The sequence below is a fragment of the Hylobates moloch genome, unplaced genomic scaffold (genome assembly GCF_009828535.3).
Source record: "Hylobates moloch isolate HMO894 unplaced genomic scaffold, HMol_V3 SCAFFOLD_4, whole genome shotgun sequence".
Classification (NCBI taxonomy): domain Eukaryota; kingdom Metazoa; phylum Chordata; class Mammalia; order Primates; family Hylobatidae; genus Hylobates; species Hylobates moloch.
This window is the reverse complement of record NW_026652279.1, coordinates 99,689,073-99,714,456: the sequence shown is the minus strand read 5'-3', so window position 1 is coordinate 99,714,456 and position 25,384 is coordinate 99,689,073. Positions and strand designations below refer to the sequence as shown.

Sequence of the window (25,384 nt, the reverse complement as noted above, 5' to 3'; positions counted from 1 at the left end):
GATCATGAGGTCAGGAGATCGAGACCAGCCTGGCTAACACAGTGAAACCCCGTCTCTACTAAAATTACGAAAAATTAGCCGTGCGTGGTGGCGGGCGCCTGTAGTCCCAGCTACTTGGGAGGCTGAGACAGGAGAATTGCTTGAACCTGGGAGGCGGAGATTGCAGTGAGCCGAGATCACGCCATTGCACTCCAGCCTGGGCGACAGAGCAAGACTCTGTCTCAAAAGAAAAAAAAAAAAAAAAAGACAAGGTCTTGCTGTGTTGCCCAGGCTTGCCTTGAACGCCTGGGCTCTAGGGATCCTCTCTCTTTGGCCTCCCAAAGTGCTGGGATTACAGGCAGGAGCCACTGGGTTCACAGGGTTCATAATTTAAAGGATTTGCATTCCTCAGATAAAAGTTATCTTTTCTCACTGGCTGGGGCTGAGAGTTCCAACCCCCTAATCCTCTAATCACTTGATCTTTATGGAGCCCAGCCCTAGCCAGTGCTGCCTAAGGTACCTCCCTCCCTATGTCAAGTCACTGCATTAGCATAAACTCAGGTGTTATCAAAGGTGCTCATTATTAATAACAAAAGACCCTCCCATCCCTCAGGAAGTTCCAAAGGTTTTAAAGGCTTTGTGATGCCAGGGGGTACCATAACCCAAGCCTGTAATGCCAGCACTTGGTGAGGCTGAGCTAGGAGGACCCTTTGAGACGAGGAGTTTGAGGATGCAGTCAACTATGATCCTGCCGGTGCACTCCAGCCTGAGACTCAAAATAAATATCGATAAATAAAATAAAATAAAAATAAAGCTCCATGACAGGAAGTGGGAACAAAGCCCAAGTATATTTCATATTATACCAGAGTGTATTTCTCTTACTCTTTTGGGAATTTAGCTCTGCATGTAAAGGATTTATTTTTCTAGTTTTTCCAGCATGTCTTGGTAGTTTTAGCATGCAAGTTTCTCATTATGTCTCGACAAGATCTTCCCGAAAGCAAAAGTGTGACTTAAATTTAAAATACATCTCTGAGCTGGGTGCAGTGGATTGTGCCTGCAATTCCAGCACTTTTGGGAGGCCGAGGTGGGAGGACTGCTTGAGCCCAGGAGTTTAAGACCAGCCTGGGCAACATGTAAAGACAACATCACAAGGCCGGGCGCAGTGGCTCAAGCCTGTAATTCCAGCACTTTGGGAGGCCAACGTGGTTGGATCACAATGTCAGGAGTTTGAGACCAGCCTGGCCAACATGGGGAAACCACATCTCTACTAAAAATATAAAAAAATTAGCTGGGCATATTGGCGCCGGCCTGTAATCCCAGCTGCTTTGGAGGCTGAGGCAGGAAAATCGCTTGAACCTGGGAGATGGATGTTGCAGTGAGCCGATATCACGCCACTGCACTCCAGCCTGGGCAAAAGAGCAAGATACCATCTCAAAAAACAAAAAACAAACAAACAAAATAACAAACCAAAAAAACACACCACTAAAAAAATTAAAAATAAGCCAGATGGACTGGGAAAAGTGGCTCACGCCTGTAATCTCAGCACTTTGGAGGCCAAGGCAGGCAGATCATCTGAGGTCGGGAATTCGAGACCAGCCTGATAGACATGGAGAAACCCCATCTCTACTAAAAATACAAAATTAGCCAGGCGTGGTGGCACATGCCTGTAATCCCAGCTACTCCAGAAGCTGAGGCAGGATAATCGCTTGAACCTGGGAGGCGGAGGTTGCAGTGAGCCGAGATCGCGCCATTGCACTCCAACTTGGGCAACAAGAGTGAAACCCCGTCTCAAAAAAAAAAAGCCAGATGTGATGGCACATGCTTGTAGTCCCAGGAACTTGGGAGGCTGAGGCAGGAGGATCATTTGAGCCTGGGGGAGTTGAGGCACAGTGAGCTGTGATGGTACCACTGCACTCCAGCCTGGAGTGACACAGGGAGATATTGTCTAAAAAGATAATAATAATATGATAAAATACATCTCTGCTCTCTAGGGAATAGATGTTAGTACTTCTCTGGGGAAAATTAATAGAAATAATCAAAACAAACAAGAAAGAGAAAGGACGTTAGCAGAGCAGGAGGGGAAGCAAGAAGATAATTAGGAGAGTACTTCAGTAGTTATCAGATAATGGCTAGTAGTTATTAGATGATGATGAGTTGGCTTAGAATGTGTTCAGGATATATTTTGAAAGTAGAGCCAACAGGATTTGCTGATTGGATATTGTTGCTGTAGTAAGAAAAGGAGTAAAGTAAGACCTCTAGTTTGAGGGTTTGAAGATGTGGATGAATAGCAGTGCCATTCATGAAACGGTAAGGACTGGGTCCAGAAAGGTCTGTGAAGAGATCACCCACAGTCTTGGTCTGGACACTTTACATTTGAGATGCTGGGCATCCAGGTATACATGTAAAGTAACTAGGGGGCAACTTTGACTAGTGATTTTATTTTATTTTATTTATTATTATTATTTTTTGAGACGGAGTTTTGCTCTTGTTGCCCAGGCTGGAGTGCAATGGCGCGATCTTGGCTCACTGCAATCTCTGCCTCTCAGGTCCAAGCAATTCTCCTGCCTTGGCCTCCTGAGTAGCTGGGATTACAGGTGCCCGACACCATGCCCAGCTTATTTTGTACTTTATTAGTAGAGACGGGGTTTCTCCATGTTGGTCAGGCTGGTCTCAAACTCCCGACCTCAGATGATCCACCCATCTCAGCCTCCCAAAGTGCTGGGATTACAGGCGTGAGCCACCACGCCTGGCCTATTTTATTTTCTATAGCCTCATAACAGAAGTGAGACTAGTGATTTTAGAGCCACACTTCCTGGCTTCTGTTTTTATTATTTTAATTATTTATTATTATTATTAATTTTGTTTTTTTGGGGGTGTTGTTTGTTTTTATTATTATTTTTTGAGTCTCGCTCTGTTGCTCGGGCTGAGTGGCACGATCTTGGCTGACTGCAACCTTCACCTCCTGGCTTCAAGCGATTCTCCTGCTTCAGCCTCCCTAGTAGCTGGGATTACAGGTGCCTGCCACCATGCCCAGCTATTTTTTGTATTTTAGTAGAGATGGGGTTTCACCACGTTGGCCAGCTGTCTCGAACTCCTGGCCTCAAGTGATCCACCTGTCTTGGCTTCCCAAAGTGCTGGGACTACAGGCATGAGCCACCATGCCTGGCTACTTCCCATACATTTTGTTTAACAATTCACATCCTAGCTCAACTTTTTTTTTGATGAGACAGGATCTCACTCTGTCGCCCAGACTGGAGTGCAGTGGTGCGATCTCAGCTTACTGCAACCTTGGCCTCCCATGCTCAAGCAATTCTCCTGCCTCAGCCTTCCGAGTAGCTGGGATTACAAGTGCACACCATTACTGCCTGGCTAATTTTTTGTATTTTTAGTAGAGACGGGGTTTCACCATGTTGGTCAGGCTGGTCTTGAACTCCTGACTTCAAATGACCCCAGCCTCAGCCTCCCAAAGTGGTGGGATTACAGGAGTGAGCCAAGGCGCTTGGCCTTGAGCCACCTCACCCAGCCTTCAACTTCGTATTAATTGTGTGATCTTTGGCAAGTTACTTAGCATCTCTTTGTCCTAGGTTTTTTCTTTTTTCTTTTTCTTTTTCTTTTTTTTTTTTTTTTTTTTTGGGACAGAGCCTTGCTCTGTCGCCCAGGCTGGAGTGCAGTGGTGCTGGCTCAGCTCACTGCAAGCTCCGCCTCCCGGGTTCACTCACGCCATTCTTCTGCCTCAGCCTCCCTAGTAGCTGAGACTACAGGCGCCTGCCACCACGCCTGGCTAATTTTTTTGTATTTTTAGTAGAGATGGGGTTTCACCATGTTAGCCAGGATGGTCTCGATCTCCTGACCTCGTGATCCGCCTGCCTCGGTCTCCCAAAGTGCTGGGATTACAAGCATGAGCCACCGCGCCCGGCCTGTCCTAGGTTTTTTCATCTGTAAAAGGTGATAGTAGGCCAGGTATGGTGGCTCACACCTGTAATCCCAGCACTTTGGGAGGCCGAGGTGGACAGATCACCTGAGGTCAGGAGTTTGAGACGAGCCTGGCCAGCATGGTGAAACCCTGTCTCTACTAAAAATACAAAAATTAGCCAGCCGTGGTGTCATGTGCCTGTAATCCCAGCTATTCGGGAGGCTGAGGCAAGAGAATCACTTGAACCTGGGAGGCAGAGTTTGCAGTGAACTGAGATCACGCCACTGGACTCCAGCCTGGGTGACAGAGTGAGACTCTGTCTCAGAAAAAATCATAATAATAATGCCTGGCACACTTTGGGTTGTCATTGGGAATGGGTGCTACTGGCATCCAGTGGGTAGAAGCCAAGGATGCTGCTCAACATTCCCTTACAATAAATAATCATTTGGTCAAAATGTCTATAGTGTCAAGATTTAGAAAACCAATTCTAATGCATCTGAGGCACACTAGTGTGCAGGTCTGACCTAGGAAATCAGTGTAGCTGAAGAGGAGAGGAGAGCTGAGGCCTGTGGTTCTCTTGACTCTCTCAGGAGTCAAGATTCTTGAGAGAGGCAGAGGAACTGAGAAGTAGCCAGTGAGGCAGGAATAACACAGAAGAGTGTGACAGGAGTAATGACAGAACAGTTTCAAGAAGGGGGCAGGAAAGTGATCAATGATAACACTAACTAATATTTATTTATTTATTTATTTATTTAGAGATGGAGTCTCACTCTGTCACCCAGGCTGGAGTACAGTGGCATGATCTTGGCTCACTGCATCCTCCGCCTCCCTGGTTCGAGGGATTCTTGTGCCTCAGCCTCCTGAATAGCTGGGATTACAGATGCCTACCATCACTCCCGGCTAATTTTTGTATTTTTAGTAGAGACAAGGTGTCACTATGTTGGCCAGGCTGCTCTGGAACTCCTGACCTCAAGTGATCCACCCGCCTCCCACTCCCAAAGTGCTGGGATTACAGGCGTGAACCACCGTGCGGCTACACTGACTAATATTTATGATGACAGAACATTTTGTTTTTCTGTTTTTTTTTTTTTTTTTTGAGACGGAGTCTCGCTCTGTCGCCCAGGCTGGAGTGCAGTGGCGTGATCTCGGCTTACTTCAAGCTCTGCCTCCTGGGTTCACACCATTCTCCTGCCTCAGCCTCCCGAGTAGCTGGGACTACAGGCGCCCATCACCACGCTCGGCTAATTTTTTATGTTTTTAGTGGAGATGGAGTTTCACCGTGTTAGCCAGGATGGTCTCGATCTGATCTCATGATCCGCCTGCTTCGGCCTCCCAAAGTGCTGGGATTACAGGCGTGAGCCACCACACCCGGCCAGTACTTTAATTATTTATTTATTTATTTATTTATTTATTTATTTATTTATTTGAGACAGAGTCCCACTGCAAAGCCCAGGCTGGAGTGCAGTGGTGCGATATTGGCTCACTGCAACCTCCACCTCCAGTGTTCAAGCGATTCTCCTGCCTCACCCTCCCAAGCAGCTGGGATTACGGGCTCCTGCCACCACACCTGGCTAATTTTTGTATTTTTAGTAGAGACGGGGTTTTGCCATATTGGCCAGGCTGGTCTTGAACTCCTGACCTCAAGTGATCTGCCTGCCTTGGCCTCCCAAAGTGCTGAAATTACAGGCATGACCTACTGAGCCCAGCCTTAGTTAAGCATTTAATATGCACAATACCTCTGTGAAGTAGGTATTATGCCTATTTTATAGTTGAATAAGCCAAGGCAAAGATCTATAAATGTCAAATACTGCTAAAAGGTTGACTGGAGGAAGATCTGAGATTTGAATATGGGGTCTGGCAAAGTGGAGGATGTTGCTGACTATGACAAAGAAGGGTTCACAAGAATGAAATGGTGGGGGCAGAAGACTCATTACTTTGGCTCAAGAAGAGAATAAATGATGAACAATTGGAGACATATAATGCAGAAACTCTTTTTTTTTTTTTTTTTAAACGGAGTCTCGCTCTGTTGCCCAGGCTGGAGTGCAGTGGCATGATCTCGGCTCACTGCAACCTCCGCCTCCCGGGTTCAAGAGATTCCCATACCTCAGCCTCTCGAGTAGCTGGGATTACAGGCACCCAACACCACGCCAGGCTAATTTTTTGTACCTGTAGTACAGACGGGGTTTCACCATGTTGGCCAGGCTGGTCTCAAACTTCTAATGTCAGGTGACCCACCTGCCTTGGCCTCCCAAAGTGCTGGGATTACAGGCGTGAGCCACTGAGTCCAGCCAAATATCTTTTTTTTTTTTAGACGGAGTCTCGCTCTGTCACCCAGGCTGGAGTGCAGTGGTGCGATCTCGGCTCACTGCAAGCTCCACTTCCTGGGTTCACACCATTGTCCTGCCTCAGCCTCCCCGGTAGCTGGGATTACAGGTGCCTGCCACCAAGCCTAGCTAACTTTTGTATTTTTAGTAGAGATGGGGTTTCACCTTGTTAGCTGGGATGGTCTCAATATCCTGACCTCGTGATCCGCCAGCCTCGGCTTCCCAAAGTGCTGGGATTACAGACGTGAGCCACCACACCCGGCCTTTTTTGTATTTTTAGTAAAGACAGGGTTTCACTATGTTGGCCAGGCTGGTCTCGAACTCCTGACCTCAGGTGATCCACCTGCCTCCGCCTCCCAAAGTGCTGGGATTACAGGCGTGAGCCAGCATGCCCAGCCTATTTGTGGTAATGCATTTAAAGAGAGTTCAGAATAGCATTACAGGGAGAGCAGGAAGAGACATGTGGTCTCGGGAGGGACTAGTGAGCATGAGAGTGAGAGTTTGAGTTGGGATGACCTTGTTGGAGTTGGGATTTTTGTCAAAGAAAGGAAGGGAAATGGTCTTGAAGTTGAAAGGGATCAAGAAGCTTCTATTCTATGTCCTATGACACATGAGATGTAGGATAAGAACACACCCACTTCTGGAGAGGGCTGCAGGGGAAGCAGTCCTCAGAAGAAGACCATGTTCCAGTTAAAGCAGGGAAGTGATCAGAGAAAAAGTTAAGGACAGATGATTTTGCCGATGACAGAGAGTGAATTTCCAAGGACTCAGTACAATAGAAGGCTTTGGAGCACCTGGGAGGGATGGGGGAAACTGGGTCAGATTGAGGACTGTGTAGAGCTGGATGTGTATTAGAATCTAGGGGATTAGAATTTGGGTGGTGATGGCTGGGCACGGTTGCTCACACCTGTAATCTCAGCACTTTGGGAGGCCAAGGCGGGCGGATCACCTGAGGTCAGGAGTTCCAGATCAGCTTGCCCAACATGGCGAAATCCCATCTCTACTAAAGATACACAAAATTAGCCAGGCGTGGTTACATGTAATCCCAGCTACTTGGGAAGCTGAGGCAGGAGAATCACTTGAACCCGGGAGGCAGAGGTTGCAGTGAGCCGAGATCGTGCCACTGCACTCCAGCCTGGGCAAGAAGAATGAAACTCCGTCTCAAAAAAAAAAAAAAAAAGGATTTGGGTGGTAAATTTACTGAGGACTGAGGTAAATAGAGATTAGTGTTGATTGTGTTTTATTTTTATTCTTTTGGGTAGTTAAAAAATGTTTGTTCAAAGTGTAACAAGTACAGTAACACAGGGTGCAGTGGCTCATGCCTGTAATCCCAGCACTTCGGGAGGCCGAGGCAGGCGGATCACGAGGTCAGGAGATCGAGACCATCCTGGCTAACACAGTGAAACCCCGTCTCTACTAAAAATATAAAAAAAAAAAATTAGCCGGGCGTGGTGGCGGGCACCTGTAGTCCCAGCTGCTCGGGAGGCTGAGGCAGGAGAATGGCGTGAACCCAGGAGGTGGAGCTTGCAGTGAGCCGAGATCACGCCACTGCACTTCAGCCTGGGCAACAGAGCAAGACTCTGTCTCAAAAAAAAAAAAAAAGTACAGTGACATTCACCCTTTGTTTTGTCTCTTGTTGCCCAAGCTGGAGTGAAATGGCACCATTCAGCTCACTGCAACCTCCGCCTTCGCCTTCCGGGTTCAAGCGATTCTCCTGCCTCTGCCTCCTCAATAGCTGGGACTACAGGCTTGCGCCAACATGCCTGGCTAATTTTTTGTAATTTTAGGAGAAATGGGGTTTCACCATGTTAGCCAGGCTGGTCTCGAACTCCTGACCTCAGTTGGTCCGCCTGCCTTGGCCTCCAAAGTGATGGGAATTACAGGTGTGAGTCACCGAGCCCAGCCAACATCCGCCCTTTTAGTGCACCGTTCGACTGAGTTTTGACAAAAGCATACAATTGTGTAGTCATCACCACAATCAAGATTTAGTTCCATCATTCCAAAAGCTTCCGAGTGTCACCATGTGGTTAACTGCCTTCCACACCCCAGTCCCTGGCAACTACCAATCTGTGTTCTGCGGCAATAGTTTTGCCTTTTCTAGAATGTTATATACACAGTTTGTAACCTTTTGAGTCAGGGCATTGCTTGTGTCAGTTCATGGTGTTGCTTGTATCAGTAGTTTATTCCTTTTTATTGCTGAGTAGTATCCTGTTATGTGGATGTACCACTGTTTATCCATTTACCAGTGGAAGGACATTTGAATTGTTTCTTTTGTTTTTGTTTTGAGGACAAATAAAGCCCCTGTAAACATTTGCGTATAGATTTTTGTGGGAACACAAGTTTTCTTTTTTTTTTTGAGATGGAGTCTCGCTCTGTCGCCCAGGCTGGAGAGCAGTGGCGCAATCTCGGCTCACTGCAAGCTCTGCCTCCTGGGTTCACGCCATTCTCCTGCCTCAGCCTCTCCGAGTAGCTGGGACTACAGGCGCCCGCCACCACGCCCGGCTAATTTTTTTTTTTTTTGTATTTTTAGTAGAGACGGGGTTTCACCGTGGTCTCGATCCCCTGACCTCGTGATCCGCCTGCCTCAGCCTCCCAAAGTGCTGGGATTACAAGCGTGAGCCACCGCGCCCGGCCAGGAACACAAGTTTTCATTTCACTTGGGTAAATACTTAGAAATGGGATTGCTATTGTAAAGTAAGCAAATGTCAAGCTTCATGAGATACTGCTGAACTGTTTTGCATAGTGACTGAGTTCATTTCTTTCCAACATTCATTGAGGACTCACCATGTGCCAGGAGCATAGAGTTGAGTAGTTGTTAGAGAATGTGGCCTGCAAATCTGAAATACTGGCTATCTGGCCCTTTACAGAAAAAGTTTGTTGACCCTTGTCATAAGACTATGGCCTAGAAGAGCTCATGGCCTGATTATACTAATTTTATAAGCAATTTCATGGAGTCCTCTGAGGCCAATCATCAACAGCACAGTTATTTTATAGAATTGTATTGTTTAACTAGGAAATATAAAAACCTTGCTCTTGAAACAGAAATAAAGGTTTTTAAAAATTACTGGGAGGTATCTTGTTATTGAATGCTACATCCAAAATATGCAAGTTTTTATTTTTCCACAGTCATTGAAAATTGAGCTTGATATGGCCGGGAGCGGCGGCTCACGCCTGTAATCCCAACACTTTGGGAGTCCGAGGCGGGTGGATCACAAGGTCAGGAGTTCGAGACCAGCCTTAACAACATGGTGAAACCCTGTCTCTACTAAAAATACAAAAAAAATTAGCCAGGCGTGGTGGCACGCGCATGTAATCTCAGCTACTCAGGAGGCTGAGGCAGGAGAATTGCTTGAACCCAGAAGGCGGAGGTTGCAGTGAGCCGAGATCGCGCCATTGCACTCCAGTCTGGGCGACAGAGGGAGACTCGGTCTCAAAAAACAAAACAAAACAAAACAAAACAAAACAAACAGAAAATTGAGCTTGATATCTAAAAGGGTAAGGATGTTTACTCAAGTCATTGTATTTTCACACACTGCTGCACACATCACATAATTTGTCCCAAGAGTACAGCCAACAACAGTCTGATATTTTAGCAGGATGGGAAGGGACATCTTCACCCTCCTAGGAGGAGGTTTGTCGATTGCACGCGCAACGTTATGCGCATGCGCGGTCAGTCAACAGTCCGTTGGTGCCCGGAGTGCGCAGGCGCGTCGTTCCGGCGCCGGCTTTGGCGGAGGGGCGGGACTTGCACCGGCGTCTCTTCTTCCAACTGCAGTTTGTGGCAGCGCCATTTTGAATGTGCAGCTGCAGCGGGCGTGAGTTGGGGGAGGACGGGTTGCCGGCTCGCCTACCTAGCGGTCTCTTGATTGTCGATATTTTGTTGCCATACGTTTATGTAGAGACTATATATATATATATATATATAGACACACGATATATAAATCTAGGCTTGTATCCGGTGTCCGACGCGAACTCAGTGAGATGATGTTAAGAGGAAACCTGAAGCAAGTGCGCATTGAGAAAAACCCGGCCCGCCTTCGCGCCCTGGAGTCCGCGGCGGGCGAGAGCGAGCCGGCGGCCGCGGCAGCCATGGCGCTCGCTCTTGCCGGGGAGCCGGCACCGCCCGCGCCCGCGCCTCCGGAGGACCACCCGGACGAGGAGATGGGGTTCACTATCGACATCAAGAGTTTTCTCAAGCCGGGCGAGAAGACGTACACGCAGCGCTGCCGCCTCTTCGTGGGAAACCTGCCCACCGACATCACGGAGGAGGACTTCAAGAGGCTCTTCGAACGCTATGGCGAGCCCAGCGAAGTCTTCATTAATCGGGACCGTGGCTTCGGCTTCATCCGCCTGGTGAGTGTCAGGCCGCCCGCGCGAGGGAACAAAAGGACTGTCGGGGTTGCCGCGGGGTCGTGGGGCTGAGGCCACCCTCGTCCCAGGACGCTGCCTCAACCTGTGGCAACCGTGGCGCCACTCGGCCTCATCGATCCTCCTGTGCGGGGTTGGCCGCTTCCCCAGCTCGGCGCCTTTGGTTTCGAGTTCGCGGTCCCGGGATTTCCTGCGCTCACGGTGGCCGCCGTTTTCTGCCGTGCGCCGATCGTGCTTTGCGGTGGCTGCAGGCCTGCTGCCCTGCGCTGGATCGGGCATGGTGCACCCTGCCCAGGTAGCGAGCGCTCACGGGTTCCCTGTTGCCCCGGGTACCGAAAGGGTCAGGGGACAGGGGCGGGCAGCGTTTTGGGCCGATAATTCTTCAAGGCAAAAATCGTGATGTAAATTTGGAAAAGAAGCTTCAGTCGGACCAGACGTATCACTGGCCCGTGAGGGTCCAGGAGACTTGCTTCTTAAACAATTATTCACATCCCATCCTTGGCTTCAACCACACCTATATGCGTTTAAGGGTAGACCACTTTATTTCTTTTTAAATTAAATTTATTTATTTTAATAGAAATGGGCTCTCGCTATGTTGCCCAGGCTGGTCTCGAACTCCTGGGCACGAGCGATCCTCCTACCTTGGCCTGCCACTTTCTCAACTCAGTGCAGCCTGCTATTTACCTCAGACTGCTTAGGTGCCCAAACTCTGTACTCAAGTAACACCGTTTAATCTGCAGTAATGAGACGGTGTTTAATTGTATGTATCTAATATAGTGTTTTTCTACCAGACATCCTGGAGAGTTTCACGTTTTTATAGGGGGGAGAATAGATGATACACAGTACTACTTCATAAATTACTGATACATATCCCAGTATCAGAGTAATATAGTTTACTCCCTTTTAATCTAAACTTTGAAAAGTTTTCCAATAATTTATGCAAAAATTTTGATTCCTTTATATTTTAAAAAAATTTGAACAAGCCTGGCCAACATGGCGAAACTCCATCTCTACTAAAAATACAAAAATTAGCTGGGCGTGGTGGTGTGCGCCTGTGGTCCCAGTTACCTGGGAGGCTGAGGCAGAGGCTGCAGTGAGCTGAGATCACGTCACTGCACTCCAGCCTGGGCGACAGAGCAAGATCCTGTCTCAAAACAAAACAAAAATTGCGAAGGTTTACGCCTTTTTTTTTTTTTTGAGGCTGGGTCTCACTCTGTCACCCAGGCTAGAGTGCAGTGGTGCGATCTCAGCTCCTGGGCTCAAGAAGTTCTCCCACCTCAGCCTCCCGAGTAGCTGGGACTACAGTCACGCACCCCCAAGCCCGCCTAATTTTTGTATTTTTTGTAGAGGCGGTGTTTCGCCATGTTGCCCAGGTTGCTTTCGAATTCCTGGGCTCAAGCGATCCTCCCGCCTTGGCCTCCCAAAGTGCTGGGATTACAGGGTGAGCCACTGTGCCCGGCCTGGAACTTTGACTTTCAAAATTGGGTTCTCTGTCTGGACGATACAAAATCTTAATATGTAGAGAAAATTGTAATTACATGGTACGGTATTTTTATTAGTTTTTTTCTTTTTAAAAAAATCTAAAACCTTTAAGATACTGTAATTTTTTTTTTTTTTTTTGAGACGGAATCTTGCTCTGTCACCAGGTTGGAGTGCAGTGGCGGGATCTTGGCTCACTGCAACCTCCACCTCCTGGACTAAAGCGATTCTCCTGCCTCAGCCTCTGGAGTAGCTGGAATTACAGGCGCCCGCCTTCATGCCCGGCTAATTTTTGTATTTTTAGTAGAGATAGGGTTTCACCATGTTGGCCAGGCTGGTCTCGAACTCCTAACCTCAGGTGATCCACCTGTCTCGGCCTCCCAAAGTGCTGGGATTACAGGCGTGAGCCACCATGCCCGGCATATTATTTTTTAGGGTTTTAAAAATTTACATATAGTAGGCCAGGCGCGGTGGCTCACGCCTGTAATCCCAGCACTTTGGGAGGCCGAGGCAGGCGGATTACGAGGTCAGGAGATCGAGACCATCCTGGCTAACACGGTGAAACCCCATCTCTACTAAAAGTACAAAAAATTAGCCGAGCGTGGTTGCAGGCATCTGTAGTCCCAGCTACTCGGGAGGCTGAGGCAGGAGAATGGCGTGAACCCAGGAGGCGGAGCTTGCAGTGAGATTGCACCACTGCACTCCAGCCTGGGTGACAGAGTGAGACTCCGTCTCAAAAAAAAAAAAAAAAAATTACATATAGTAAAGGGCACACATTTTAAGTGTACTGGTTGGTGATTTTCGTTTTTTCTCTTGGGACAGAGTGCCCAGACTGGAGTGCAGTGGCATGATCATGGCTCACTCTAGCCTCCACTTCCTGGGCTCAAGTGGTCCTCACACCTCAGCCCCTCAGGTTGCTGGGACCACAGGCACACATCACCACACCCAGCTAATTTTGTTTATTTTTTTGTAGAGACAAGGTCTCTCTCATTATGTTGCCCAGGCAGGTCTCAAACTCCTGGGCTTAAGTGATCCCTCCTCTTCAGCTTCCCAAAGTGTTAGGATGACAAGTGTGAGCCACCATGCCTGGCCACTGGTTTGTGAATTTTGACAAATGTATATGTCTGTTTAACTCAAACCCCTATCAAAATATACATATTATCACCCCATGAAATGTCTTCGTATTTCTTCCTATTCTCACTTTATTTATTTATTTTTTTTTTGAGATGGAGTCTTGCTCTGTCACCCAGGCTGGAGTGCAGTGGTGGGATCTCGGCTCACTGCAAGCTCCGCCTCCCGTGTTCACACCATTCTCCTGCCTCAGCCTCCCCAGCAGCTGGGACTACAGGTGCACACTGCCACGCCCGGCTAATTTTTTTTATATTTTTAGTAGAGATGGGGTTTCACTGTGTTAGCCAGGATGGTCTCAATCTCCTGACCTCGTGATCCTCCTGCCTCGGCCTCCCAAAGTGCTGGGATTACAGGCGTGAGCCACTGTGCCCAGCCCTATTCTCACTTTCAAGACTGTTTCTAACGTCTGCCTCTTAAGAGTTGTTGGATTATATGATGTATTAGGTAAGAAAGTACCCATCTCATTTTAGGTGTTTATTAAGTGCTTGCTGCTACTACTATTACTAGTGAGTTAAAAGCAATAAACAAAACGACTGTTTAGAATGCAGTTATCCCTCAGTGTCTGTGGGGGATTGATTCTAGGACCTCTTCCAGTACTAAAATTCGTAGATGCTCAAATCCTTATACTGTGTAAAAATGGCATTGTTTTTCCATGTTACCCATGCAATCCTCCTGTATACTTTAAATCATCTCTAGATTACGTATAATACCTAGTACAATGTAAATGCTATATGAATAGCTGTTACGCTGTATTATTTGGTTTATATTTTTGTTTGTTTATTTTTTTGAGACGGGGTCTCGCTCTGTCTCCCAGGTGTGAGTGCAGTGGCGCTGTCTCAGCTCAGTGCATCCTCTGCCTCACGGGTTCAAGCGGTTCTCCTGCCTCAGCCTCCTGAGTAGCTGAGACTATAGGAATTTTTGTTTTTTTTTTTTGTTTTGTGGAGTTGGGGTTTCACCATGTGGTTAGGATGGTCTGAATCTGACCTTTTACTCGCTTTTTTTTTTTTTTTTTTTTTTGAGGTGGAGTCTTGCTCTTTCGCCCAGGCCGGAGTGCAGTGGCGCTATCTCGGCTCACTGCAAGCTCCGCCTCCCGGGTTCACGCCATTCTCCTGCCTCAGCCTCCTGAGTAGCTGGGACTACAGGCGCCCACCACAGCGCCCGGCTAATTTTTTGTATTTTTAGTAGAGACGGGGTTTCACCGTGTTAGCCAGGATGGTCTCGATCTCCTGACCTCGTGATCCGCCCGCCTTGGCCTCACAGAGTGCTGGGATTACAGGCGTGAGCCACCGCACCCGGCCTATTTTCTTTTATTTAAATTTTATTTTTTTATTTTAAAGGAATAAAGACTAGGTCTTGCTATATTGCCTAGGCTGGTCTTAAACTACTGGCCTCAAGGATTCTTCTTGTTTTGGCTTCCCAAAGTGCTGGATTACAGATGTGAGCCCCCTTACCCTGCCTGTCAATTTTAAATTGTTTCTTTCCCAAATGTTTGCTTTTCTTTCTTTTTTTTTTTTTTGGACACAGGGTCTCTCCCTGACGCCCAGGCTGGGGTGCAGTGGTGTGATCTTGGCTCACTGCAACCTCTGCCTTCTGGGTTCAAGAGATTCTCCCACCTCAGTTCCCCAAGTACCTGGCACTACAGGTGCTCACCACCATGCCCTGGCTAATTTTTGTATTTTTTGGTAGAGACTGGGTTTTGCCATATTGGCCAGGAGGCCGGTCTTGAACTCCTGACCTCAAGTGATCTGTCTGCATCAGCCTCCCAAAGTGCTGGGATTGCAGGTGTGAGCCACTGGGCCTGGCCCCGAATATTTTTGATCCACTTTTGGTTGAATCCATGGATACAGAGGGATGACTATATCTCTAAAAAGGGTAACTTCATTTGTTTTTGTAAAAATAATTCTATAGGTGGATTTTTGCAATAAAGGGCAATAATTTCCAGCTGTCATGAACACTTTAGGGATTGAATAAAGAGCTCTTGTGACCTTAAGACGTTTTTCATAAGACAGTATGTTTGTATTCTTACATATACATATGTAAGAATTCTTACATATTCAGTTGTCCTTGGAGAGTTCCCATAACACAATGAAAAAGACATACTTCTATTAAATTTACCAGTTCCTTATTTATTGTTTTAGGTGCTGCCCATATTCTACACCAACTTTGAATTCTCAAAGTAGAAGGAAGTTCTCTTACGTTGTAGTTTCAGCAATGAGCATATTTTTTAGTTTATAATAAGTGCATATGTACACTTTATATAATGGCGAGAACTATTATAGCTCGTGAATGTTGCCTTTGTTTTTCTTCATGTAATAGTGAGAAATGTGTAACCCATGCCAGTATTTCAGGAGAAGTCATTAAGAAGACATTGGCTAGGGCAAGGTGGCTCACACCTGTAATCTCACACTTTGGGAGGCTAAGGTGAGAGGACTGCTTGAGGCCAGGAGTTCAAGAGACCAGCATGGGCAATATAGTGAGACCCCCCCATCTCTACAAAAAATTAAAAAATTAGCCAGACTTGGTGGCATGCACTCGTAATCCCAGCTACTTGGGAGGGTGAGGCAGAAAGATCCCTTGGGCCCCAGAGTTTGAGGTGGCAGTAAGCTATGATTGTGCCACTGTACCCCAGCCTGGGCACCAGAGTAAGACCCTGTCTCAGACACCTCCCTCCCCTGAAAAAAAAACCCAAGAACTAATAGTTTTACATATAAAATTGAAGAGAAATGAAAATAAAAAGAAAAGGTGATTTGTCTGGCTGTAGAGAGGTGGGATGTTTTGTTAAGATATAAAAAACAGGCTAGGCGCGGTGGCTCACGCCTGTAATCCCAGCACTTTGGGAAGCTGAGGTGGGCAAATCTCGAGGTCAGGAGTTCAAGACCAGCCTGGCTAACATGGTGAAACCCCATCTCTACTAAAAATACAAAAAATTAGCTGGGCGTGGTAGTGGGCACCTGTAATCCCAGCTACTTGGGAAGCTGAGGCAGGAGAATCTGTTGAACCTGGGAGGCAGGTTACAGTGAGCCGAGATTGCGCCATTGTGCTCTAGCCCAGGTGACAGTGCCAGATTCTGTCTCAAAAACAAAAAAAAAATCAACGAGATAAAAAACATAAAGGGTATGGAGAATTATTCCTTTGATGATAGTTTCTAGTCAAGTTACTATTGTTTTTTATTTTTATTTTTTCCGAGACAGAGTCTTGCTCTGTTGACCAGGCTGGAGTGCAGTAGCGCCATCTCGGCTCACTGCAACCTCTGCCTCCTAGGTTCAAGAGATCTCTTGCCTCAGCCTCCCAGGTATTTGGGATTAAGGTGCCCGCCACCACGCCCAGCTAATTTTTGTATTTTTAGTAAAGGTGGGATTTCACCATGTTCGCCAGGCTGATCTCAAACTCCTGACCTCTGGTGATCTGCCTGCCTCAGCCTCTCAAAGTGCTGGGATTACAGGGGTGAACCACTGTGCCCAGCCTCTAGTCAAGTTGTTAATATGTGTTTTTAATATATGTAGGAGATTTAAAAACTATTGCTTTGAATATTTAGTAGTTGGTAACTGGCCTTATGAAGAGCTCATCTTTAAATGATTACTTTTAACAAAACAATGGAGTTGGGACCTTTTAATTAAAATATTTAAAATGATCATTGAATAGTTAAAAACCATGTGATACCAAAGTTAAAAGATACAAAATCAAATTGACCCTGTCAGCCATTTGCTAAAGCTACCTAGTTCTTCCTAGAAGCCAAACACTGTTTTGAATTTTTTCTGTTACTGTCATCTTTTAAAAATCTTTTTTCTTCCTAAAAAGGAATCCAGAACCCTGGCTGAAATTGCAAAAGCAGAGCTGGACGGCACCATTCTCAAGAGCAGACCTCTACGGATTCGCTTTGCTACACATGGAGCAGCCTTGACTGTCAAGAACCTTTCTCCAGTTGTTTCCAATGAGCTGCTAGAGCAAGCATTTTCTCAGTTTGGTCCAGTAGAGAAAGCTGTTGTGGTTGTGGATGATCGCGGTAGAGCTACAGGAAAAGGTTTTGTAGAGTTTGCAGCAAAACCTCCTGCACGAAAGGCTCTGGAAAGATGTGGTGATGGGGCATTCTTGCTAACAACGTAAGTTTTAAATATCTTGTCCTTCTTCTATCCAGTTACATTTGGGCTTCTCTCTGTTCTGGAATTCTGTCTTTCCTTGCAGTTCGTACTAGCATATGGTAAGTAGCTGTTGAGTAAATATTCAGTGAATATAAATAAGAAATTTTTGTGTACTGGTAGCTACGAGTCAAGAGTTGTGTACTTTCTTCAAACTTCAGAGTTTAAATCTCAGCAGTGTTTTGTATTATGATTTCATTTAACTTACTGAACATATATATACAAAGTAAAATCTATAAACTTAAGGTAATCCTTTCAGAAATTGTAATCAGCTTTATTGACACCTAATTTACATTCATAAAAAGCACCTCAGGGGTGCGGTGGCTCAAGCCCCAGACTTTCAGTGGGCGGATCACCTCAGGTCAGGAGTTCATGACCAGCCTGGCCAACAAGGTGCAAAACCCCGTCTCTACTAAAAATACAAAAATTAGCCGGGTGTGGTGGTGCATTCCTGTAGTCCCAGCTACTGGGGAGGCTGAGGTTCGAGAATCACTTGACCCCAGGAGTCGGAGGTTGCAGTGAGCCGAGATCATGCCACTGCACTCCAGCCTGGGCGACAGACTCTGTCTCAAAAAAAAAAAAAAAAACCTCATCTCTTCTAAAAATATAAAAATTAATTGGGCGTGGTGACACATCCCTGTAATCCCACCTACTCAGGAGGCTGAGGCACGATAATTGCTTGAACCCTGGAGGCAGAGGTTGCAGTGATCCCAGATCATGCCACTGTGCTCCAGCCTAGGTGACAGAGTGACCTTGTCTCAAAAAAAATAGTACCTTGGGCCAGGCGCGGTGGCTCACGCCTGTAATCCCAGCACTCTGGGAGGCCGAGGAGGGTGGATTGCCTGAGCTCAGGAGTTTGAGACCAGCCTGGGCAAATGGCGAAACCTTGTCTCTACTAAAAATATGAAGAATTAACCGGGCTTGGTGGTGCATGCCTGTAATCCCAGCTACTTGGGAGGGTGAGTCACCAGAATCGGTTGAACCCGGGTGGCGGAGGTTGCAGTGAGTCCAGATTGTGCCACTGCACTCCAGACTGGGTGACAGAGCGAGACTCTGCCCAAAAAACAAAACCAAAAGCAACAACAACATAAAAATGTCTTGGGGGCAGCGTGGTGGAGTGCACAGTAGTCTCAGCTATTTGCGCTGTAGTCCCAGCTACTCAGGAGGCTGAAGATGGGAGGATCACTTGAGCCCAGGAGGTCAAGGTTGCAATGAGACCCGGTCTCTATTTAAAAAGAAAATTAAAAATAATAATAGTAATAAAATAATAAAAATAGACATTCTGTTGTAGAGCTCAATGAGGTGTTTTTTTTTGTTTTTTTTTTTTTTTTGGAGACGAGTCTCACTCTGTCGCCCAGGCTGGAGTGCAGTGGCGATCTTGACTCACTGTAACCTCTGCCTCCCAGGTTCAAGCAACTCTCGTTCCTCAGCCTCTTGAGCAGCTGGGATTACAGGTGTTACAGGTGTGCACCACCATGCCCGGCTAATCTTTTGTATTTTTTTTTTTTTTTTTCTGAGATGGAGTCTTGCTGGGTTCAAGTGATTCTCCTGCCTCAGCCTCCCGAATAGCTGGGATTACAAGTGTGAGCCACTATGTCCGGCTAATTTTTATATTTTTAGTAGAGATGGGGTTTCACCATGTTGGGCAGGCTGGTCTGGAACTCCTGACCTCAGGTGATCCGCCCACCTTGGCCTCCCAAAGTGCTGGGATTACATACATGAGCCACCATGCCTGGCCCGTATTTTTGTAGAGACGGGGTTTCACCATGTTGGCCAGGCTAGTCTCGAACTCCTGACCTCAAGTAGTCCACCTGCCTGGGCCTCCCAAAGTGCTGGGATTACAGGTGTGAGCCACTTTGCCTGGCTGAGCTCAATGAGTTTTAACAAACATATGTACTCATGTAACGCACTGCCATAATAAAAATACAGAACACTTCCATTACCCCACAGAAGTTCTCTTGTGCCCTTTTATAGTTATTCTGCACTCTACCTGCCTTAGATAGCTATTTCTGTTATTATAAATAAGTTTTGTGTTTTCTAATATTAAGTGAAATCATATAGTATGTATTCTTCTGTGTCTGGCTTCTCTTGCTCAGCATATGTTTATGAGATTTCATTCATATCTGTGTGTGTATAGTATTTTGTTCCTTTTTATGGCTGAATCTTATTCCATAGTATGGACATAACTATGTTTTGTACGTGATATATGGATGGATATTTGAGTTGCTTACAACTACTGGCCATTGTGAATAAAGCTACTATGAGTATTTGTTTACAAGGCTTCTTGTGAATATTAGGCTTTCGTGTGGCGTAGGTAGATATTTAGGGGTAAATTGCTGTATGTTTAATTGTATAAGAAACTGCCAAGCTCTTTTCCATAGTGGTTGTATCATTTTACATTCCTACCAGCAATGAGGGACTTCTGGTTACTCCACATTTTACCCACACTTGGTGTTTTTATTTTTTATTTTTATTATTTTTATTTTATTTTATTATTATTTTTTGAGACGGAGTTTTCGCTCTTGTTGCCCAGGCTGGAGTGCAATGGCGCGATCTCAGCTCACTGCAACCTCTGCCTCCCGGGTTCAAGCGATTCTTCTGCCTCAGCCTCCCAAATAGCTGGGATTACAGGCATGTGCCACCATGTCCAGCTAATTTTGTGTTTTTAGTAAGATGGGGTTTCTTTTTTTTGTTCGATTTTTTGTTTTTGAGACGGAGTCTCGCTCTGTCCCCCATGCCGGAGTGCAGTGGCGCGATCTCGGCTCACTGCAAGCTCCGCCTCTCGGGTTCACGCCATTCCTCTGCCTCACCCTCTCAAGTAGCTGGGACTACAGGCGCATGCTGTCACGCCCGGCTAATTTTTTGTATTTTTAGTAGAGACGGGGTTTCACCGTGTTAGCCAGGATGGTCTCGATCTCCTGACCTCGTGATCCACCTGCCTCGGCCTCCCAAAGTGCTGGGATTACAGGCGTGAGCCACCGCGCCCAGCCTATTTTTAATTTTTTGTTAATTTGCTTTTTGAGGCAAGTCTCCATGTGTCACCCAGGCTGGAGTGCAGTGGTTCCATGTCGGCTGCTACAACCTCTGCCTCCCGAGTTCAAGTGATTATTGTGCCTCAGCCTCCTGAGTAGCTGAGACTACAGACGCCAGCCACCATGTCCGGCTAATTTTTTTTGTATTTTTAGTAGAGACAGGGTTTCACATGTTAGCCAGGATGGTCTCGATATCCTGACCTTGTGATCCGCCTGCTCAGCCTCCCAAAGTGCTGGGATTACAGGCGTGAGCCACTGCGCTCAGCCCCCCCTTGTTCATTTTTAATTGGGCAGATTGTCTTCTTACTGAATTATCAAATCTAGATATGTCTGTGTTATAAATCTTCTTCCCAGTCTGTGGCTTGTTTTTTTTTTTTTTTTTTGAGATGGAGTCTCGCTCTATCGCCCAGGCTGGAGTGCAGTGGCGCAATCTCGGCTCAGTGCAAGCTCCGCCTCCCGGGTTCACGCCATTCTCCTGCCTCAGCCTCTCCGAGTAGCTGGGACTACAGGCGCCCGCCACCACGCCCAGCTAATTTTTTGTATTTTTAGTAGAGACGGGGTTTCACTGTGGTCTCGATCTCCTGACCTCGTGATCCTCCCGCCTCGGCCTCCCAAAGTGCTGGGATTACAAGCGTGAGCCACTGCGCCCGGACTGTGGCTTGTTTTTAAATTTTTTTCTTTTATTTTTATTTATTTATTTTTTTGGGAGGGGGGACACAGTCTTGCTCTGTCACTCAGGCTAAAGTGCAGTGGAGTGATCTCGGCTCACTGCAGCCTTGACCTCCTGGGCTCAAATGATTCTCCTTCCTCAGCCTGCTGAGTAGCTGGGACTACAGGCATGTGCCATCACGCCTGGCTAATTTTTTGATTTTTTTTTTTTTTTTAAAGTAAATATGAGGTATTGCTGTGTCACCCAGGCTGGTCCCTAACTCCTGAGCTTAAACTATCCTCCTGTCTTGGCCTCCCAAAGTGCTGGAATTACAGGTGTGAGCCATTGCATCTGTAAAGTTTTTTAACTTTGACTCTCAAAGAACAGATGTTTTTATATTTTATCAAATCCAAATTTCATCAATTTTTTTTTCTTGTATGTTTTGTTCTTTTTGTGTCCTTGTATGATCTTTGCCTAAGATTGCAAAGCTTTTCTCATGTTTTCTTGAGAAATTTTATAGCTTTTACATTTTATACATTTTGAGTGTGACGTAAAAATCCTTGTTATCGTGCAGGTCTCCAGTTGTTCCAGCACCATTAATTGAAAAAATTTATGATTTCCCCTTTGTTGCCCTGTTACCCTTGCATCTTTATTAAAAAGCCTGGAAAAAAAAAATCTATACTTTTTTGTTTCATTGACCAGTTTGTCAGTTCCAAAATTGTACTTGCTTAATTACCATATTTACCCTAAGCTTTGAAATCAGGTAGTATAATCATCCAATTTTATTTTTTCAAAAATTTTTTTGGCTATTTAGGTTCTTTGTATTTGCTTATTGTATGGTGCTGTCAGCTATTGGTTGGGATCATTCAGATGTTTTAGGGTTTAGGGAATTGATCCCTAACATTTAAAAACTTTTGTTTCCTGGCTCCATGGAGCTTAGTTGCTGATCTGTAAGCATTTTAAAACTTATTTTCAACTATTAAGTATTGATACTAAAACTGAAATTCATGCAATATCTGCTGTTTTACAACACAATCTTGTCAGAGGCTTTGCTCTTATTCTCTTTCCTTAGAGAATGCTCTTTCTTCAGATTGTCATAGATCTTGCTTTTCCATTTTATTTTTATTTTTTAATTTTTTATTTTTTTTCGTAATTTTAATAGAGCTGGGGTTTCACCATGTTGGCTAGGCTGATCTTGAACTCTTGGCCTTAGGTGATCTGCCTGCCTCAGCCTCCTGGAGTGCTGGGATTACAGATGTGAGCCATTACTCCAGGCCTACTTTTTGTATTTTTTGTAGAGGTGGATTTTGTCATTTTGTCCAGGCTGGTCTTCAACTCCTGAGCTCAAGCAATCCGCCTGTCTCAGCTGGCCTCAGCCTCCCAGAGTGCTGGGATTACAAGTGTGAGCCATTGTTCTTCTCTGTTTTTTTTTTTTTTTTCTTTGAGGCAGTGTCTCAGTGTGCCTCCCAGGCTGGAGCGCAGTGGCATTATCACAGCTCATTGCAGCCTCGACCTGCTAGGCTCAAGTCATCCTCCTACCGCAGCCTTCCAAGTTGCTGGGACTATAGGCATGCGCCACCACACCCAGTTAACTAACGATTTCTTATTGATAGCTTTTTTTTGGAGACAGGGTCTTACTCTCACCCAGGCTGAATGCGATCATAGGTCACTACGCCCTTGACTTCCTCAGGCTCACATGATCCTCCCACCTCAGCCTTCCGAGTAGCTGGGACCACAGGCATGTGCCACCACACTTGGCTAATTTTTTTACTTTTTGTATTTTCGCCATGTGGCCCAGGCTGGCCTTGAACTCTTGGGCTCAAGCGATCTGCCCATTTTGGCCTCCCAAAGTGCTAGGATTACAGACACAAGCCACCGCTCCTGGCTGGTAGGATTGATTGATTGATCGATTGATTTGAGACAGGGTCTCGCTCTGTCACTCAGGCTGTAGTTCTGTGGCATGTTCTTGGCTCACTGCAACCTCTGCCTCTCGGGTTCAAGCAATTCATGTGCCTCAGCCGCCTGAATAGCTGGGATTATAGATGTTCACCACCATGCCTGGCTAATTTTTATATTTTTAGTAGAGACGGGGTTTCACTATGTTGACCAGGCTGGTCTTGAACTCCTGACCATAAGTCATCCGCCTGCCTCGGCCTCCCAAAGTCCTGGGATTATAGGCTTGAGCCACTGCGCCCAGCTGCAGGCTTGCTTTTTAAAACTCTTTTCTGCACACTTTTCCTGTGCAGAAGAGTACAAAAATAATTTTGTACTTTTCCTATTTTATATTTATATTTGAAAGGGATTACTTTTTCCAACATTTTATTTGCTTTATCATATCTTTCCATTAAATGAGATTACTTTTAGACAAAAAAAAATTCTTTAAGAAAAACATTATAATATTTTCATTGCCTGTTGAAAATAATGAGTTATCTAGGAAAACCTGGTGGTAAGTATGAATTGCTACTTAACTTTTTAGGAAAGCAACATTAACCCTTGATATACTATCAGTGCTAATTGGATCCAGTTTTAGTTTTTTGCTTTCTTTTTTTTGTAAAGATTGATATTTCCTTATTTGTTATTTGTAGTTATTTGTAAAGATTGATACTTCCTTATTTCTTAGAGGTCTTCAAAAGAACAAAAAGAAAAAATTAAAAAAAATTAAAACAAGCTGAGTGTAGTAGTAGGCACCTGTAGTCCCAACTACTCTGAAGGCTGAGGTTTGCTTGAGCCCGGGAGTTCGAGACTAGCCTGAGCAACGTCGTGAGACCCCTGTCTCTCAAATAAAAGAAAAAAAAATTAGATCCCTTTTCTTAAAATTACCACATGGATCTGTTGTGTCATTTTGTAAATCTAAGATATCATTATCAGATCCTAGTGATTTTTTCTCCATCATAAAATATTTTATTAATATTGTCATCCTGGTAATTATTATTATTTTTGAGATAGAGTGTCATTCTGTCACCCAGGGTGGAGTGCAGTGGCATGATCTTGGCTCACTGCAACCTCTACCTTCTGGGTTCAAGTGATTCCTGTGCCTCAACCTCCTGAGTAGCTGGGATTACAGGTGTGCACCACCACACCCAGCTAACTTTTGAATTTTTACTAGAGACGGGCTTTCACCATGTTTGTCGTGGCTGCATCCTGGTAATTACTTTATCATTACTATTCAACTATTCTCAACCATGCTTATAAATATGCAGTTGAGCTAAAATGAAAAACCATCACAAAATGGTACATGTCTACAAGGGTGATTCAGTGCAGAAATAAATTGTCATCATTACACATTCTTCATTTTAAAAATTACGTGTAGCTTGGGCAACATGGCAAAACCCTATCTCTACAAAAAAAATAAAAAATTAGCCAAGCATGGTGGTGCACACTTGTAGTCCCAGGTACTTGGGAGGCTGAGGTGGGAGGATCACTTGAGCCTGGTAGATCGAGGCTGCAATGAGCAGTGATCATGCCACTGCATGGCAGCCTGGGCAACAGAACGAGACCCTGTCTCAAAAAAAAGAAATTACATGTGCAAAATATTGCATTATCTTTTAAGCCATCTTTTTTTTTTTTTTTTAAGGCAAGTTCTGCTCTCACCCAGGTTGGAGTGCATTGGCACGATCATAGCTCATTGTAACCCGGAATTCCTGGCCTCAAATGATCCTCCCACTTCAGTCTGCCAGAGTGCTAGGATTACAGGCACAAGCCACCTTGCCCAGCCCTTAAGTCACCATGTTTTTTTAGTACTGTATATCCTACCTTGTTTCCACAGTTCTAAGGAAAGATCAGCCACAATGAGGAAAGATCAGTCACAAATATGTAGTTCATATTATATATAATTACAGAAAACATGAAAACCCCAGATGTATACCAGTTGGTATGGTTAAAAAAATTATTGTGCATGCATGCGGTGCGTAAAATGGTGCCATTTTACATTGAGTACATTGGATATCTGAAAAAAAGCATGTATAGGTAATTCACTTTATGTAAAGTTATGCATATATCCAACAGAAAGGCAAGTCTTAAGTGGTTTTCACAAAAATGTGATCAGAGCTCCTCTCCATATGTTAGGATTTCAGGGGCCTTGTTTCTTCTACAAAACTTGCTATTTAAGTTTTTTCACAATGAAACATTTTTCAAGTTTTTTTGTAAATAAATTAACACTTTAAATTTTAGTGTTTTCAGGCCTGAAAGAACACTGAAATACTTTTTCTCCCTCTTACCCCCTGAAAAAAACCTTCAGTTTCTTTTTTTCTGAGACAGGGTTTCAGTCTGCTGCCCAGGCTGGAGTGCAGTGGTGTGATCTCTGCTCACTGCAACTTCCACCTCCCGGATTCAAGCAATTCTCGTTCCTCAGTCTCCTGAGTAGTTGGGACCAC

The 25,384-nt window shown here is 45.4% G+C and overlaps 1 protein-coding gene across 2 annotated transcripts in view; it reads left to right on the top strand.

Moving 5' to 3' along the window:
- The window catches only part of ZMYM5 (zinc finger MYM-type containing 5), a 96,806-nt gene extending 79,668 nt beyond the window's left edge, over nucleotides 1-17,138 (top strand). The window contains exon 8 of one of the 2 annotated variants that reach the window (XM_058437782.1): nucleotides 16,993-17,138. In XM_058437782.1, the coding sequence (XP_058293765.1) occupies nucleotides 16,993-17,012 (20 nt within the window). In that variant the 3' untranslated portion in view covers nucleotides 17,013-17,138. Of the gene's footprint in view, nucleotides 1-10,163; nucleotides 10,354-16,992 lie in introns of those variants that run through there. The other variant, XM_058437781.1, reaches the window with a different exon arrangement.
- The last annotated feature ends 8,246 nt before the right edge of the window (nucleotides 17,139-25,384 follow it).